Raw genomic sequence first — 16,784 nt, 5'->3', positions numbered from 1 at the left:
TGTTGCTATGTGGATTAAGATTGAGGGTTTGTTGTCTGAGTAGCCTGTGACGGCATAGTAGAGGAGTAAATGGGAACTTGAAAGATGAGTTGAAATAAATACAAGTGAAGATCAGAAAAATATTCACATTAGAGAGAATATTAGAGCAAAATCTTAGAGTTAAGAATGAGCTTAATAAGTATGTACCAGAGAATAGAATGTCTCAAAGCAGAGGTTGGCAAAAAAACTACAGCCCATGGACAAAATCTGGCCTACTGCCCATTTTTGTAATTATAGTTATTGGAACACAGCCGCACTCATTTGTTCACTGTTGTTTATGGATGCTTTTGTGTTCCAATGGTAGAGTTTACTAGTTGTAACAGAGACTGTATACCCCACAAAGCCTAAAATATTTATTATCTGACCCTTTACAGAGAAGATTGACTAATGCCTATCTGAAAGGGTTTGAGAAAAGAAGAAATTAAGTTTAGAGAAGTATGATGTGTCCTAGAAATGTGGAAAGAGCATGTCTTTGGAAAGGAGACCTGGATTCAGTTGCTGACTCTGCCTGCTACTTTCGCTGTGTAGCGCAGAGAAAATTTCTTAACATCTCTAAGCTTTGGTGTCCACATTGGTAGATATTTATTTGTAATGTGTCTTTTATTGACTGTTCTGAGGTTTTAATGATGTAGCACATATGAAGTCCCTTGTAGTATTCAGTGAATGTTAGTTCCTTTTTCTTTTAATTAATGAAGAAAGTGGAAGTATGTAATGTGTATTTCTTTTTAGGAAATCAGTATTGTACTCATGATACAACTTTGGCCCAGGCCACACCTAGGTTTTAATCCCAGCTCTACCATGTTCTACTTTTGTGGCTTTGGGGAAGTGCTTAACCTCTCTTAATTTTAGTTTCCATGTCTGTAAACAGAACAGTGATAATCTTCAAGGTTGTAAGGATTGTATTAATATTTTGTGTTCAAAATCCTTGGCACATAGCTAGCACATATTAGATGCTACAGGGTAAGACCAAATTTTAAGGGCCTCCCAGATCAGAGGGTTTTGGATTTTATCAATTCTCAATTGAGAGGTAGTACACATTTTTGAGAAAGGCAAATGACTTGATTAAAATATTTTTGGCAGCAACATATAGGGTAGAAAAGAAGAGCAGTTAGAGACAAGAAGATCATCTAAGTTGACCTTTGTATGCATCTTGGTGTAGGATGCTAGGAGCCCAGACTTGGGTGGCGGCAGTGGAGTCAAGGGGAAGCATTTTCAAGGGTGAAATCACACATGTGATAAATTGGTATAAAGAAGAATAATCGAAAATAATGTCACATGTAAGAATCTTAGCGTAGTTACTGAACAACACTACTATTGGTCATATGGAAAAGAATAATTTTGTGTGCATTTTCTTGTTAGCAGCTGTTTTGAATTTATAGTATTTTGCTTTATGCATGTTTGGGAATAGGGAAATAGCATGCAGGTGAGATGTTAGAGCTGGAATTATTGTCACTCAAATGAATTGTTAGAACCTTGAGAGGAGAAAAGATCAGTGGCAGGAAGTTATTGTAGAGAGAGGGTGAGAATAATATGCTTGAGTTGGCATTTCTTAAAATAAACTTTTAACAATGCTTAAGAAATTACGCCTTTAAACTGTTGTTCATGAAAGTAACTTCTTGTGTCTAGACGTGTGTGTTCAGTAGACATGCATACGCATACATTTATATTTATTCATATAGTCATCCATTCATATTCACTCAATCAGTATATATTTACTAACTACTATTTGTCAAACGCTGTGCTAGTCTCTAGAGATTGAAGAAAAACCAAAACAATCCTTCTTGTCTTGGAAATGCTTACAGTCTAATAGCGGGAGAAAGAGGAATGAACCAACAAGTGCAGTAGAGTCTTACACATGGCAATTCTTTTGACCACTTGAATCATTCAATGGAATAATAAAGTAAAATAATGTATAAAGGAATGTGAAAGTATGAAGAAACATAATCAATGAGAATAGTAGTACCTATAAATCAGTAAAAATAATGGATTACTTATGTGATGCTACAGTGATAATAACAGTTTACAGCAAGTCACATTCTTTTTTATAATATCTAATTCATTAGTTTATTATTCAGTATGTTTTAAGTGCCCCTGTGTGCCACAATTTATTAAGTGGCACTGTGATTTGGGAAAAAATAGCCAAGACTTTTTTCCTGAGTACCTTAGAGGAGATAGTGTTTTGAATACTGTGATTAAAAAGCAATAGTATTCTTTCAGGACTTAAGACTTCATATACAGTTTGTAGTCTTTTAGGTACTTTATGGTGGGACTTTTTTCTAATTCACTTTTCATAAACCATTAAGAGGTTTAAATTTTTGCCTCTGATAGATGATTATCGTGTTCTCTTAGCATTGTGTAATACATTATGTTAAATTAATAGGAGGAAAACGCACCTATAGAGGATGCATAGCACATTATCTCAAGCATCTGGCTTTGGGAAAAGAGGAAAGGGAACTGGTATGTACTGAGGCCTGCCCTCTGCCAAGCATTGTGTTAGGTGCTTCATATGGAATAAACTTCCTCTCCTACTTACCCAACCCATAGCCCAACCTGCATGGCAATGCTTGCTTGTAAATCCTTGTGACTACTTGAATCATGTAAGCATAGTTTATTGGAAAACTATTCTTTTGCCAAAGAGCTGTAGAGTCAACATTCATTCAGCAGATATGTAATAAGTGCTTACCATATGCCAGGATGTACCAGGCATGTTCTAGGCATTGATGACACATCCATGAGCAAAACAGACAAAAATTTCTACTCTCATGGAATTTATGTTCTAGTGGGCAGAGAGAAACAATAACCAATAAACATAAGTAAGTTTGTGTTATTTAGTGTTTGATGTCAGTGATTGATGCATTTTCCACTTTGTTATAGAATCAAGGAGATGTTTTATGTACTACAGAGAAAACGAATGTTATCTTCCTAATATTTAAAACAAAATTTAAGTATTTAAAAACTACTGTCTAGGGATTATAAATAGATTTGTTTCCTTAAATACTTCAAAACAGCTCCAATACAGGCGTTTTAGTAGAACTTGGAATCAAACAGTTAAGAAATAGAATTTTTTTTTCAAGCTAGCTCTCAGCATTATTCTAGGCCTAACTATAGAATACGAAAAGATTAGCTGTTGCATGGGTATCTCTTTTATCCCCTTAAGTCGCTTTTCAGGCAGTCACAGCATCAGTCTTTCTCAGTGTTTAGTCTACAAACTAGTTGCATTAGGACTACTTGAGGTGCCCAGTATAGATTCAGATTCTGAAGACCCACACCAGCCCTACCAAATGAAGTCTTTGAGGTTGGGTCATAAGAATCTGTATTTTTAGCATGGACTTCAGGTGTTTCTGCTGCACACTTAAGTTGGAGAATCACAAAGTAAAGTATTATTTTAATGGGTAGTTATTTATGGGATTTTGGTTTTGGGGTGGGATAGAATTATTCAGTGATGAAATGTAGAATATCTAGAGTATTTGAGGGTAGTGTATTTCTCAATCATGGAATTGCAGTGATTGGGACCAAATGCCATCACACTCAGTCCAATGAATCTCTGTGTATAGAATTCCTCAACTAGAGAAATTTGAGCTATCATGATTTATCCTACCCTGTATGTTTGGAATTGTACCAAAAATTTCATGATGTGTGGTTTTAACTAATAATACTATTTATCAACATAAAAAGTTGTATAATGTCCAATGTAAATTCAGACATATATTTTAGCCTCTTTTGTACATATCCCTTCAAAAACGAGTACTAAAATGATTTCTCATTTGGAAATTAAAATATGTTATGATGCTACTTGTAATGGTGTACTGATTTCCGTTATGAAACCACTGAAATTCTGTTTATTCCTCCGCCTAAGTATGACATCATTTTATGATAAATCATTCTCTTTGATGTATTAATTTGCAACAATGTTTGGCCAGTAACATTCTTATTCTGATTTCTTGTTCACAGATTATATTTGCAAATTAGTTTTACCTTTCTAGATTATAAGCCCTTTTGGTCAGTGTCTATATTTCGGGGTTGCTCATCCCTGACATTTTGGGCCAGATAAGTCTTTGTTTTTTGGGGGCAAAGGGGTTCCTGTGCATTGTAGGATATTTAGCAGCATCCTTAGCCTCTACCCATTAGATACCAGTAGCACCCTTCTCTTCCTCCTCAAGTTGTGGCAAGCAAAAATGTCTCCAGACATTGCCCCGTGTCTCCTGGAGGGCAAAATTGCCCCTAGTTGAGAACCACTGCTATATTTTATTTCCTTTTGATGTTAGATACTTAGTGACACTCAGTAAATACTAAGAAAAATAGTATTTTGAGCTGAAAAGGACTTCAGATAAAGTCCAACCCCTTACTTCTTCCCACCTCCCGTTGTGTAGATGAAGTCACAAAAGGTAATCAGTGGTGAAATGACGTTGAATAATTTCAGACAAAGTTAGAGGCAGAATTAGGCCCAGAATCCAGGATCACCAAGATTCACATCCAAGTCTGTCACTACCATCAAGTTGTTAACATTTTCAAGGAGAAATGAAATCTAGGGCTTCATGTTTGACCTCATTTTATGAGCATTTAAAATTACAAAACTTCAGGGGAAGTTATTTGCCTGTTACAAATGGATTCTTCAATTGATGAAGGAATTGATCTTAGGTTTCTAAACACTTTCTTTTCTTTCTAATATTATTTTCTAATATGTGAAAAAAACAAAACATTTCAACTCAGACTTGAATTTGTCTCAGTCCTGCTACGTAATCAATGCTTGCTCTCAAACAAGTTACCGAATCCCCCTAAGTTTTAGTTTCTTTATCGGAAAAATAGCATTAGCACCCTTTTCACCCTTCACAATATTGTTTTGAGGTGAAGTTGAAGGGATGTTAAAGCCAGTTATAAGATATTCTAACATGGTAATTCTTGTTAATATTATCTGGACATTGATGTGTCAGCAGATACTCACCTAAAGATGAAATTAGGATCAAGAAGAGAAAGGAAGGGACCCGGTGTTAGAGGATCTCTGTTTGCCAGACTCTGCTAGATTCTTTTCCACATGCTTCTCATTTTAAAATCTCACCCATAGCCCTTCAAGATGAGTGGTATCCTCAGAAGAGAAAGCAGAATAAAAGAAGAAACTTATGCAGAGCTGCATGGGTAATAAATGGAGAAGTTGGAATCCTGACCTGGGTCATTATTTGTCTGTAACCCATGTTTTGCTTTTGTGCTTTTTTAAAAATTATTATACAACCATTTTCCTCTAGGAAAACCTAAGTTTGAAGTTTTACAAGTTGTTGTCAGTTGAAATTATCTCAGAAATGAAGGTTAATGCTCAAGGAGCCAAGGGACCATAGAGTGGGTGGTATGCTACATCTCTGTCTTATAGATATGAAAACTGAGGTCAAGTAATTAAGTGCTAGGGTTAAGTGTGGAGCTGTTTTTGCCCTCTCTGAAGCCTATCATGAGAACTACACCATCAGGCTTTAAAATACCACTACTGCATTTCTCATTGAGTGCATGTTACCTTTTCTATATTTGATTTGTGTAAGGAAATTCTACAGTAAACTGTATAAAGAATTGCTAGTGCAGTATACTGCCCTCTCTAGTCATTTATATTAGTCTTTATGTTATAGCAGTTTTTAATGAGTTTTAGTTGAAGGTAATAAGGGTTTGTATTTACCTGCCTCCTTAATTTGGGGAGAGGGGCATTAGGAACATACTTTATAGTCTCCCCTAAATGATTTCTGTGTTTGTATTTTTTTTGTTTTGATGAAAAAGATTGGCCCTGAACTAGCATCCATGCCAGTCTTCCTCTATTTTATATATGGGAAGCTGCCATAGCATGGCTTGATGAGCAGTGTGTAGGTCCATGCCGGGATCCAAACCCATGAACTCCAGGCCGCTGAAGTGAAACACGTGAACTTAACCGCTATGCCACTGGGCCAGCCCCTCATGTCTATGTTTTTACTGACAAGAAGGCAGTCTCAATAATAGCAGTCTTTAATTAGAACGTAGCAGACAGAATTAAGTCCTAAATTAGAGATGGGCACAAATATTCAAAGATAGGACCTGTATCTTCAGAACCTGAGTTATTTTTGTTACCTCTGCTGTTTGTGTTGCCTCTAATAAAAACCAGTGTTGATCACTCTCCAGACCCTTTTGGTCACCTGTCTCCATACGTTTAAGAGAGGAGCTCTAGAGCGACAAAGCAAGGCGGAGAGATTTGGGATGTTATTTGGCGACAATTCAGTTTGTCATCATTCTTGTGTATTGGTGGGGAGTGATGAGAAAGCAAAGATTAATGATTACTAAAGTCATTGGTAAACCAGAACCCATGTACATAGAAGTAGTTTTCTTATACCCAACTGTGGTAAGAAAATATCCTATAAATAAAGAAAATCGACAAAGGGAGTGCTCATATGAATAAATACCGTATACTTTGCATGTAGTAGTATAGTTGTGTAGATATTTTGTATATTGTCTATAAACTAAGAATATTTTATTATTTCCTGTTCTAGTTGCCTGGAATCTGGAAAGCAGTATAGGATTAATTTGCTATATGATTTATGTCCTCTTAAAGTCTTAATTCTCTGTTGTTTGATTGTTTCTATTTTCGTTTCTTCTTTCCCTTAAAAAGATGCCATTGTAGCAACTATATCTTATTTTAATTAATGTGAAAATTTCAGAATACTCTTTGAGACAATTGGAATTATTCTAGGTTATTACAAAAGCAGAAACTTCTAACACAAGTCAAGTTGCTTTTAGATCATATATTGACTGCAGAAATTAATTTTGTAAATACCATTTATGTTTTTAAAATTAAAATACACTACAGTTCTTTTAAGCCTCAGAAAACACTAAAGGAAGAGATGGGCTTTTGCCGGTTGTTTGTTTTTAAGAGAAGTCAGTGAGATCTAGATGAAATATTTGTCCTGGAAAATGAAGTCAAATGAGAAATGAGAGTTTATTTATATATATATGTATTTTAACAAGAATACCTTTTAAAATAAGTACTTTAGAGATAACATTTTAACTATTCTTTCTACATTTCATATTTTGTCAGTGCTTTGTGCAGGCCATAGGTTGGATTATTAAGTGGTTGTTTTGTATGGAAATAATGATGTTTTTTCTCTTTTGTGTGTGAGTTTATATTCTTTCTAAGACTTAAAAACAACATATCTAAATGGGTTTGTATAAATATATATTTTTTAAAGTAAAAGGCGCATTTATTACCTAGTTTCTCATTTTTTTAAAAAATTTAGAATTATTTATTCTTTTTCTTATCAAGGCATTGCTTCAGAGTTTGGAGTTCGAGGTTATCCAACAATTAAGCTGTAAGTTGAGTGTTGTATGTTTATGTGTGTATTTTTATTAGTTCACTCTACTTACGTTTTATTACATTAATTTCTAGTAACTTTGGAGGATTGAAGATTTGGGTTCAGCAATGCTTTCTAGGTGCAGTATGTGGCCAAAGGAGAGGGCATATCTTTATGCTTTTCTTTGTATTTAAGTGAATGTGTTGTTGATGGCTAATTCACTAAACATGTTTTGCGTGCTTACTGTGCGACAGGCACCGTGCAGGACAAGGGTTACAGTTGTAAATTATGAAAGGGCTTTTACCCTTGAGGGGTTCGAGTGTATTCTGCTTTATCTTGCCTCCTAAGAAATTTTATTTTCCTATAATTAAAATAGATTTCTTTCATTAGAGCTGAAAGGAAGAGAATCAAACTGATGAATGTTAATTCTAATCAGTACCTGCTGATCAAGTCTGATCTAGAGTGTGTAAGTTGGGAGAAATGGTGTGATAGTTCTAAAGGACCTAGAATCATGATTTTATTGAATTTTCTCATCGGTATCATCCTTACTTTGGTAATGGGGTTGAGGAATTACTTTGAAGCTTATTTTTATAGTAAAATAAGTTTTTATTTCAGTGGTAAAGTATCAAATTTCAAAATTTGACTAAGTTTAACTTTTTATTTCTTGGGTTTGCTGTTGGCCTCCCTCCTTCCCCCACTTTTTGAAAGTGCTAAGTCTCTTTTACTTTCTTGTGTTAAGTAAATTATCCATTCTCTTCCTATGCTTAGTTATAAATGTTCTGTTGTTTAAAATCTCAGTTACTTGGACACAATTTATTGGCAGGCTTTTGGAAAATTATCTAATTTTCTAACAGAAGTGCTTTTATGCATTGTTTTACTGTGTAGTCTTGCAGCATCTGTCAAGTTACTGTGATATTGTATTGCTTAAAATTTGTTTTACCTCTACCAAAATACATTTAATTCCCTACCCTTTAACTTACCTTTTAAAGTATAGTGAGAATTATAATGCTTTGGCTAGCTCTTGACGATGAGTGTGTAAATTATTCCATCTTCAGAAGGCACAGACACATGGAACTATCAAATGCAGTCATGCATCACCTAACACTGGGATGTCTTCTGAGAACTGCATCATTAGGCGATTTTGTCATTGTGTGAATATTGTAGGGTGTACTTACACAAACCTAGATAGTATAGCATACTACACATCTGGGCTATATAATACTAATTTTATAGGACCACCATTGTATATGTGGTCCGTCGTTGACTGAAACATCGTTAGGCGGTGCATGACTGTAGAGAGTAAACTATTTTCATGTTTACTCTGTATATTTTTAATATATTAATAAATATAATAATAAATATTTGTATTGAATATTAATATTTTAATAAAATAGAACCTTTTCTTTATATTTTGAGTTGTTACCCCCTTGAAGCCAGTTGCCTACTGTGTTTAACGTAGTCATGCTGCTTGTAAAACTCCTCTGCATTAACTGTGTACTATAACTTTATGTAATAATAGTGATTAGCATTAAATATTAAAACAGTTGAAATAATCCAAGCTTTTATCCTTCTTTTTTTTCTTTTTAAGATTAAAGGGGGACTTGGCATATAATTATAGAGGACCACGAACTAAAAATGATATTATTGAGTTTGCTCACAGAGTATCTGGGTAAGTTCTTACTAGGAAAGGGCTTTACTGTATAATATTAGGATTTATATTAATATTAATACTTACAGTAATAATATTAATATTTGAAAATTAAATGTATTTTAATAGACATATCGAACATATATTTTTAGGGACCTAACCTAAATAAAATTTGTCTACTTATTTATGAGAAAAGATAGGGTTATATAGCATATGCAAAGAGATCCTTTAAAGAAACAAAAGGGACTGTGATTTGTGTTATATACGTGTTTACCTCACATGTAAATTCATTTAGTATATAGAAGAATTCCCCCAATGAATTTTTAAGACGTTTTCAAAATATTACTTCTAACAATTTTATGATCTTAATTTTTATTTTATTATAATTTTGCTTTTTTACTGCCTAGTTTACGTCAGTTTATTTTTCATGTTACCTAATTTCAGAGTTTTCAGGGAAACCACTTCATACTGTTGTTCTGGATAGACTTGGGTTTTCCTCCCTCGCCTGCAATACTGGAGAATGCTTTGTAGATAAATGCTTTACCTGATCTATCACATGCTGCTTTATGCCGACTGGGAGGTATTATTGCACATTTTGCTTAGACTGTGGCATAAGTGGAACCCAGAGATTGTTTGCCTTAAGGATCTCTGAGGTTTTACTGAGAAGGAGACAGAAATTCTTCCGTAAGCATTTCCTGTCAGTTTGAATGTGGTGATGTTTTTTAATGTACATCTTGCTGGGAACTAAAGAAAGTTGATGCTTATTTAGTGTGATTATGTGGAACTTCTTGAAGAGAAAATTTATCAACGTGGCTTAACCTGTGTTGACTTTGAAAGTACAGGCACTTATGAGCTTTACAGGGTATATTGATAGCTTTAACTAGCTTTAAGGTACATTGAAATATCGGGGTGGATTTGTTGGGTGGCATGCTACTATCCAGCTTAAATTATTTGAGAACAGGCACAGAATAGGAATAATCTTTATATATTAAAGTTTACAAAGCTTATTAATGTAATTTTTACTGTATTTTCTCATTGCATATTTCATTTTCTTTATTTGCTTTGTGAATAAATAAATTTTGAGATAACTTTATATGAGGGGATTGCTAGTGGGGTGTGCGTTATTCCCCATGACCTAGATTCGTCTTTATGTTTTGGCAATTTTTAATTGAGTTTTAGTTTAAGTCTCAGACAACTCTCGTGATGTAACTAGGGGTGACTGTAGCAAGTGAAGTTGCAGAGTCAGTTCTGGAGTTGCATCACTTACCAGTTAATTACGGAATATTGAATAGAGGCCAGAGTAGAGTGATGCAATGCGTTTAAAGAATTGTGCATTTTGAAAATATTTTTGCCTTTGCAAAGTATGTTTTGTTCTTTTTGCAAATTTGATGGAGTAAACGTCTGATAATATAGACCACATTTAAAAGAAGGCTACCTGTTCTTTTAGTTTTTTGGTAATATTGTGTAAGTGGTGTGTTTTATAGTAGCCTTTGATGTACTTCGTTTCTCAGTCTGTTTGGCTTAAAATATGCCTGTGGAGTAAAACTCTTTGTTGCGATTTGTTTGCTCTTTGTGAGGTTCTTATGGACTGTTACGACTACTGTTTTCCATTTTATTTTTTCTGAAAAGAACAACATACTTATGAAACATTTTAGGTTTTAACCTCTATAGGGTATTTTAAAACTTTATCACGTTTAAATGGACAGAGTAATACATAAATATTCTTAACATAGTGTTATAAACTCCTGGGATAGTATTTCATAGTGTGTTTATGTGAATGATCTTTTGGAAGGAAGAAAAAAATAATTCTCATATGGATTGTTTTGTTTTGATTTGAGGATTCTAAATGGATTATAGTTCTGTTTTTGCCTGTCAAAATATTGGCTAAGGTACTCTCTAAAGGGATGTATTTGAAACTTATTTTTTAAACTAATAATTAAATTGTGGGTACTATATTTTTATTATATGGATATAATAGTGATCAGGGGCTATAGTTTTATTAGATTTATATATATTGGGTGATACACTTAAAATGCAGTTAATGCAACATTAAAACTTTATAACTTTAGACATGGTAGGCTATCATATAAATAGGAGTAAATCGTGTACTATCTTTAGTTCAGTTGCAAGTTTGCTTGTTTGTTTTGTTTTCAAACAGGGCTCTGATTCGGCCACTTCCAAGTCAGCAAATGTTTGAACATGTGCAGAAGAGACATCGTGTATTTTTCGTTTATATAGGTGGAGAGTCACCTTTGAAGGTATCAAATGATTTTATTTTTTTACTCTGCAAATGCAGGTGTATCGTAATTTAATAATCTCTATAGCCAAAACTTCACCAAAAACTCAAAATTTCTTCACTCTTATTGGAAACACTTTAGTTCAATCTAAGTATTTTTATAATAAAAATCCTTTCTTATATAGTCTTTATGGTGTTTGCCTTCGTGAAACGGAAGTGAGTAAAAAGTGGATAGATGTTGCCTGCCTTAGTATTTCTTCTCTTATTGATCTGGTTATTTAAATGTTGTATTGCTTTTTAGTGTTTTGAGCTTTTGAGACTGCAAAATGCAATTTGAGTGTAAACTTTTTAAAGGCAAAACATCATTGTCTTAAGATTAGTTTATGTAGGTGTGTGTGCATATCACATATCTCTTCCTATAATCATCAAATTAAATGAATAAATATGAATTGAGCTTATATTGAACTTAATGAACTTCACTTAAAGGAGTATAGAAACACTTAGTTACAATGGCCTTTTGCCATAGACACAATTTATTTCATTTGCTTATGTTCCATCTTTTCACAAAAAAGGACTCAAGGCAGCAAATCGTGCTGATGCTACTTAGTGATAATACTACTTGCTGTGAGTGTTTAATGAGGAGTGACTTGATCTTACTTGATACTTGAAAGTCACTTTTTTTCTGTTTGTGTCTTCACAGGAGAAATACATAGATGCTGCTTCAGAATTAATTGTATATACATACTTCTTCTCTGCCTCAGAAGAAGTGGTTCCTGAGGTAATATTTAAAATTGGATTTTAATGACTTAATTTCATTTTTTAAATTATTTGCTGATTTTATCTGTCAGATTTATTTACTGTGATATGTCTGGAAACAGTAAACACATTAACTCTTTGCTGCTGGTACCAGCTTGCCTATTGTTAATAAGCAGATATCACTAGATTCATAGCATTTAGGGATTATGATTATTACCTTAGTGGTTTTTTTCTCTTTAAAAGCTGTAGTGAGAAGTGATACCTCAAACCCTAAATTGGTTTATAAATAGTGGATTAAGTAATATATATTATAATATGTGTAATATGTATTAATAATAAAATATATATATATAAAAATTAAACAACTACTTCTTATCCTCTAATCATGTTCTGCGCACTGTTTTAAGTCCTGGATAATTGAAGACAAGCAAGGTCATCAGAATCCTGATAGGATAGTGCTTACATTCTCGTGGGTGGAGGAAGTAGACTGAATTTTAGTGTTGCAGGGGAGGTCTTCTGTTGGGTCCTCAGACTGAGATAGTGATCCTCAGTAAACATATCAATAAATAGGATATCATAACTGCTATGAAAAAAAATAAAAGAGTAATGTGATAGTAGGGACATTTAGAGGTGGAATGGCTGCTCTAGCTTGGTTGATAAAGATATGTCTGTCTGAGAAGAAAATATTTGAATTACGTGATATGAAGGAGCCACGGAAAGATCTGTGGCCAGAGTAAATCAGAAATGGAACAGATGCTACAAATGCCCAGGATGAGAACATGCGTGGTATATTTGAGGAACAGTGTAGTAGGCCAGTGTGGCTCTAATGCAGTGAGAAAGCAAGTAGGAGGTAGACAGAGGCCAGTGGAGGCCTTGCAGGTCATGGCCATGCATATGGTGGGTTGGACTTGGTGTCATGTTCATTTTAAGGACATTACTCTCTGCTAAGCACAGAATGAATTGGATAGAGATGAGAGTGGATCCAGAGAGAACAGTTGAACTTTTGAAGTAATGTAGGAAGTTTGAGCTTGGAGGTTAGTAAGAGAAATGGGGAGAAGTGAAAGAATTATTGCGTTTGGAGATAGAATTATTTGAGCTTGCTGATATGGAGGAAAGGGATGAATCAAGTATGACACCTGGGTTTTTGATTTGAATAACTGGATAGATGGTGGTGTTATTCATGAGCTTGGGAATATTGTGGAAGGAACAAGTTGGGGAGTGGGGGAGTGATCAAGAATTTTGAATTGTTCATTTTAATTTGATTCACTGTATTAGACATCCAAGTCCAAGCATCAAATATGCAGTTGGATATAGGGGTCTAGAGTTAAGGCTGTACAGAGAAAATTCTTAGACATGGGATGCAAATTTATAAAGAAATAAGAAGGCCCAGGACTAAAGGCAGCAAAGGAAAATGAGAAGTAGGAAAACAAGATGAGTGGAAAGATAAAAAAGTGTTTACAAAAGGAGTGGCGGTTTGTGTAAGAGGCTTGCGAAGTGATCAAGATGAAAAGGGGACAGTAACCATGTTATTTGCCCACATGGAGGTTGTTGGTGATTTTAAGAGAAACAGTTTGAGCATAATGGGGACAGGTGCCTCGTTGTCATTTGAGAATGCAGGTAGGAAATTGGAGCCCACAAGTATAGACTTCTCTTCAGAAGAGTTTTACTGAGAAGGGGACCTGAAAAATTTGGTGGTAGCTGAAGGCTTTGAAATATGAAATAAATCAAGGGAGGTTTTTCTTTTTAATCAGTCTAAGTTATAAAAAATTGAAACAAGTGTTTTTCACAAAGGTATGTCATATTACGCATTTGATTACTTTTTTGTTCAATGTTTGTTAATGGTTAAATATTTGAAGAAGATTGCGCAGTTGCCTAGAGTATGTGTTTAATGCTCCTGCAAATGTACATGGATGTTTATCATATAAAATTATTCTAAAATGATTTTCAGCTCCTTGGGGAATCGCAGATAATTTCTGGTGAGCCTAAACTCATTTAGGTTTACTTAGTTTGTGTAGGAAGTTATTTTGCAGTATTCTGTGTACGTGCATTACTTTTGATGGGGAGGGAATAGAAGAAGAGCCATACTTGACATCAGATTCTCAACGGATGCCCCAAAAAGTTATGAACCACTATTCTGGAATGTTATCTTAATGTGATTTAAAGGCCTATAATGGAGTAGAACTAGAACTCTTAATCCACTTTTGTCTCCTAAGTCCAGTGGACCACGTTTTCGTATTAGAGGTGGGTATGTATACTGCACTCTCATCGGCGAAACTTTCCGAGCAGTTTCATTTGGAGTGCACCAGAGGGTTTGCTGCGTTCTGGGCCCAGACACCATCTCAGTCCTCATATAAGGATGGGATGTCTTAGGTCAAAATCCAAGAACCCAGGACATCTGGGCGGGCACAAACAGCATCTGCTACATGGGCCTACTTCCTAGTTATTATGTATTATTTTTATTATTAGCCTTCTCAACTAATTTCTTTAAGCATTCTTTAATTATTTTGGCAAATATCATTATTTGTCATCTCCTTCTTAGTTCTGAGTATGTGGTTGCAGAAGTCTGCTGGGAGGATAATAGTTATTTAAGAATAATATGGGGATTTTTTTCTCTCATAGAAAATTCTCAAATAAGGACAAAGCCCATGATTTTGTGTTCTCATATTTTGAATTTTAATGTTTGGTCATGCAAAAACTTCCTTAGCTTTACAAGTAGTATTTATGAAAAACGCAGTAAGTGTAACAAGGGGATGTAAAGATAAATTAAGACAATTTCTGACTTCAGGATACTTAAAGATGAATGGAGAAGATTGGCATTTAGACAAATAACTGTAATATAAGATAGTGAGTTTAAAGGAACCCCAGGAAAGGGGAGAAGAGATTCAGAATTTGTAGAAATAGAGGCTGCCAGGTTTCAGCTATTTAGTAAGGTTATAGTGTGGTCCACTCAGGGATATTCTTGAAAGAGAGAGATGCTGAAGGTTAAAAAATCCTTCTGAAGCACCTTTGTGGAAGAGTTGCCAAGAGCAGATGAATCTAGGCATACTTGATGATAGAACCTCACCTGAGAGCTTTACCACTGCCCTGAAAATAGTTGTTTTCATGGTGCTGTACCAAGTTTTACTAGTAATGTAACCAGATCGTTCTGTGCTACCTGAGATATGCCTCCCCCACTTTTTATTTATTTATTTTGTGGAAGATTAACCCTGAGCTAACATCTACCACGACTCCTCCTCTTTTTGCTGAGGAAGATTGGCCCTGAGCTAACATCTATGCCCATCTTCCCGTACTTTATATGTGGGATGCCTGCCACAGCATGGCTTGACAAGCAGTGTGTAGGTCCACACCTGGGATCCGAACCAGCAAACCCCAGGCTGCCGAAGTGAAACGTGGGAATTTAACTGCTGCACTGCTGGGCTGGCCCCTGCTGCCCCACTTTTTAATCTTTTCAGGACAACTGTGTTTTTATTTTATTGTTGTCATTTTTATTTTATTAGTTATCTACTGATCTGTTTATTTGTTGTTGCTTTCAGTATTACCACACTCGTGTAATAATTCTGTGGTTTACCCAAACTATATCTCTTCTGCTCTGATACTGATTTCTCTACTATAATTTTACTACTTTGAAATAATTACAACACAGGTATAAGAAGCAGGTACCTCCTGAATGAATCCCTTGTAACTAATTACCATTGTGAGTTCCCGTGTATAGAGCAGTTTACAGTGTAAACCTGCTCTCATGTGTGTTAATGGGTCTGACTCCCTGTGAGGTGGGGGCGCAGTGTCCTTGTACAGAGGGCGAGGCTGAATCCCCAGGTAAAGTGATGGACTCATTGTCACGCAGCCCAGGAGTAGGGAGGGAAGGACTCGCACCTACCTGTGCTGACTGATACTGTACCCCCTGTTCTTCTGCCACTTCAGAGTGCCTTTTATCCGTTGCCTCCCTTGATATCTTTGGTATGTTATCAACTCTGAGAATATTCCATGGTTTTCATCATAGCAAACAGGGCACATCCAGAGGATGTATAAAGAGATAGCAGACCTAATCCTTGGATAAGTTTGAGATTGATTGTGCTCTTTTTAACTTTTTGTAACAATTTTGTTATTGTTGTGGTTTTTTTCTGGTATCTTCCAATACTTTTGAAATCACAGCTACCAATTGAAATTTTTTTTTTGGTGAGGAAGATTGGCCCTGAGCTAACATCCTTTGCCAGTCTTCCTCTTTTTGTTTGAGGAACGTTGTCACTGAGCTAACATCTGTGCCAGTCTTCCTCTGTTTTGTATGTGGGTTGCCACAGCTGGCCTGATGAGCAGTGTGTAGGTCTGTGCCTGGGATCCAAACCCACAAACCCCTGGCCACTAAAGTGGAGTGCATGAACTTAACCACTATGCCACCAGGCCAACCCCTTGAAATTTTTGTGATGATAAAAGTTATTTATACTTTTTATTTTTCAGTATGTGACACTGAAAGAGATGCCTGCTGTGCTTGTTTTCAAAGATGAAACTTACTTTGTTTATGATGGTAAGTTCCAAAGTTTTAACTCCTATAAAACATCTTAAAATGCTGTGTCTATTGTAAGACTTAAATGTTGGTGAAAAATTTAGTAAACGCAGCTACTGCGTACAATTCCCATTAGTTGAATGAATGATGGGGTTTTCTTACCCTTTAACTTTAGTTTTTCCATCTAGTGTTCTTTCATTCTGAGTTTTGCTTACAATGAATTTTTTTTTTAATCAGGTCATTTGCGTTTTTGAGAAGTGAACCCTATGCAATTTTTATACATTACTTTAAACTATTCTAAGTTAATTTTTA

At 35.1% G+C, this 16,784-nt stretch overlaps 1 protein-coding gene across 1 annotated transcript in view; it reads left to right on the top strand.

Moving 5' to 3' along the window:
- TMX3 (thioredoxin related transmembrane protein 3) overlaps positions 1-16,784 on the top strand; it is a 43,939-nt gene that overhangs the window by 9,038 nt on the left and 18,117 nt on the right. The window contains exons 5-9 of the mRNA XM_008529380.2: positions 7,304-7,349; positions 8,920-9,000; positions 11,138-11,237; positions 11,916-11,993; positions 16,427-16,493. Coding sequence (XP_008527602.2) covers positions 7,304-7,349; positions 8,920-9,000; positions 11,138-11,237; positions 11,916-11,993; positions 16,427-16,493 — 372 coding nt within the window. The remainder of the gene's footprint in view (positions 1-7,303; positions 7,350-8,919; positions 9,001-11,137; positions 11,238-11,915; positions 11,994-16,426; positions 16,494-16,784) is intronic.

The sequence above is a fragment of the Equus przewalskii genome, chromosome 7 (assembly GCF_037783145.1).
Source record: "Equus przewalskii isolate Varuska chromosome 7, EquPr2, whole genome shotgun sequence".
Classification (NCBI taxonomy): Eukaryota; Metazoa; Chordata; class Mammalia; order Perissodactyla; family Equidae; genus Equus; species Equus przewalskii.
The sequence above is the reverse complement of the archived record's forward strand: the minus strand, read 5'-3'. Positions and strand labels throughout refer to the sequence as shown.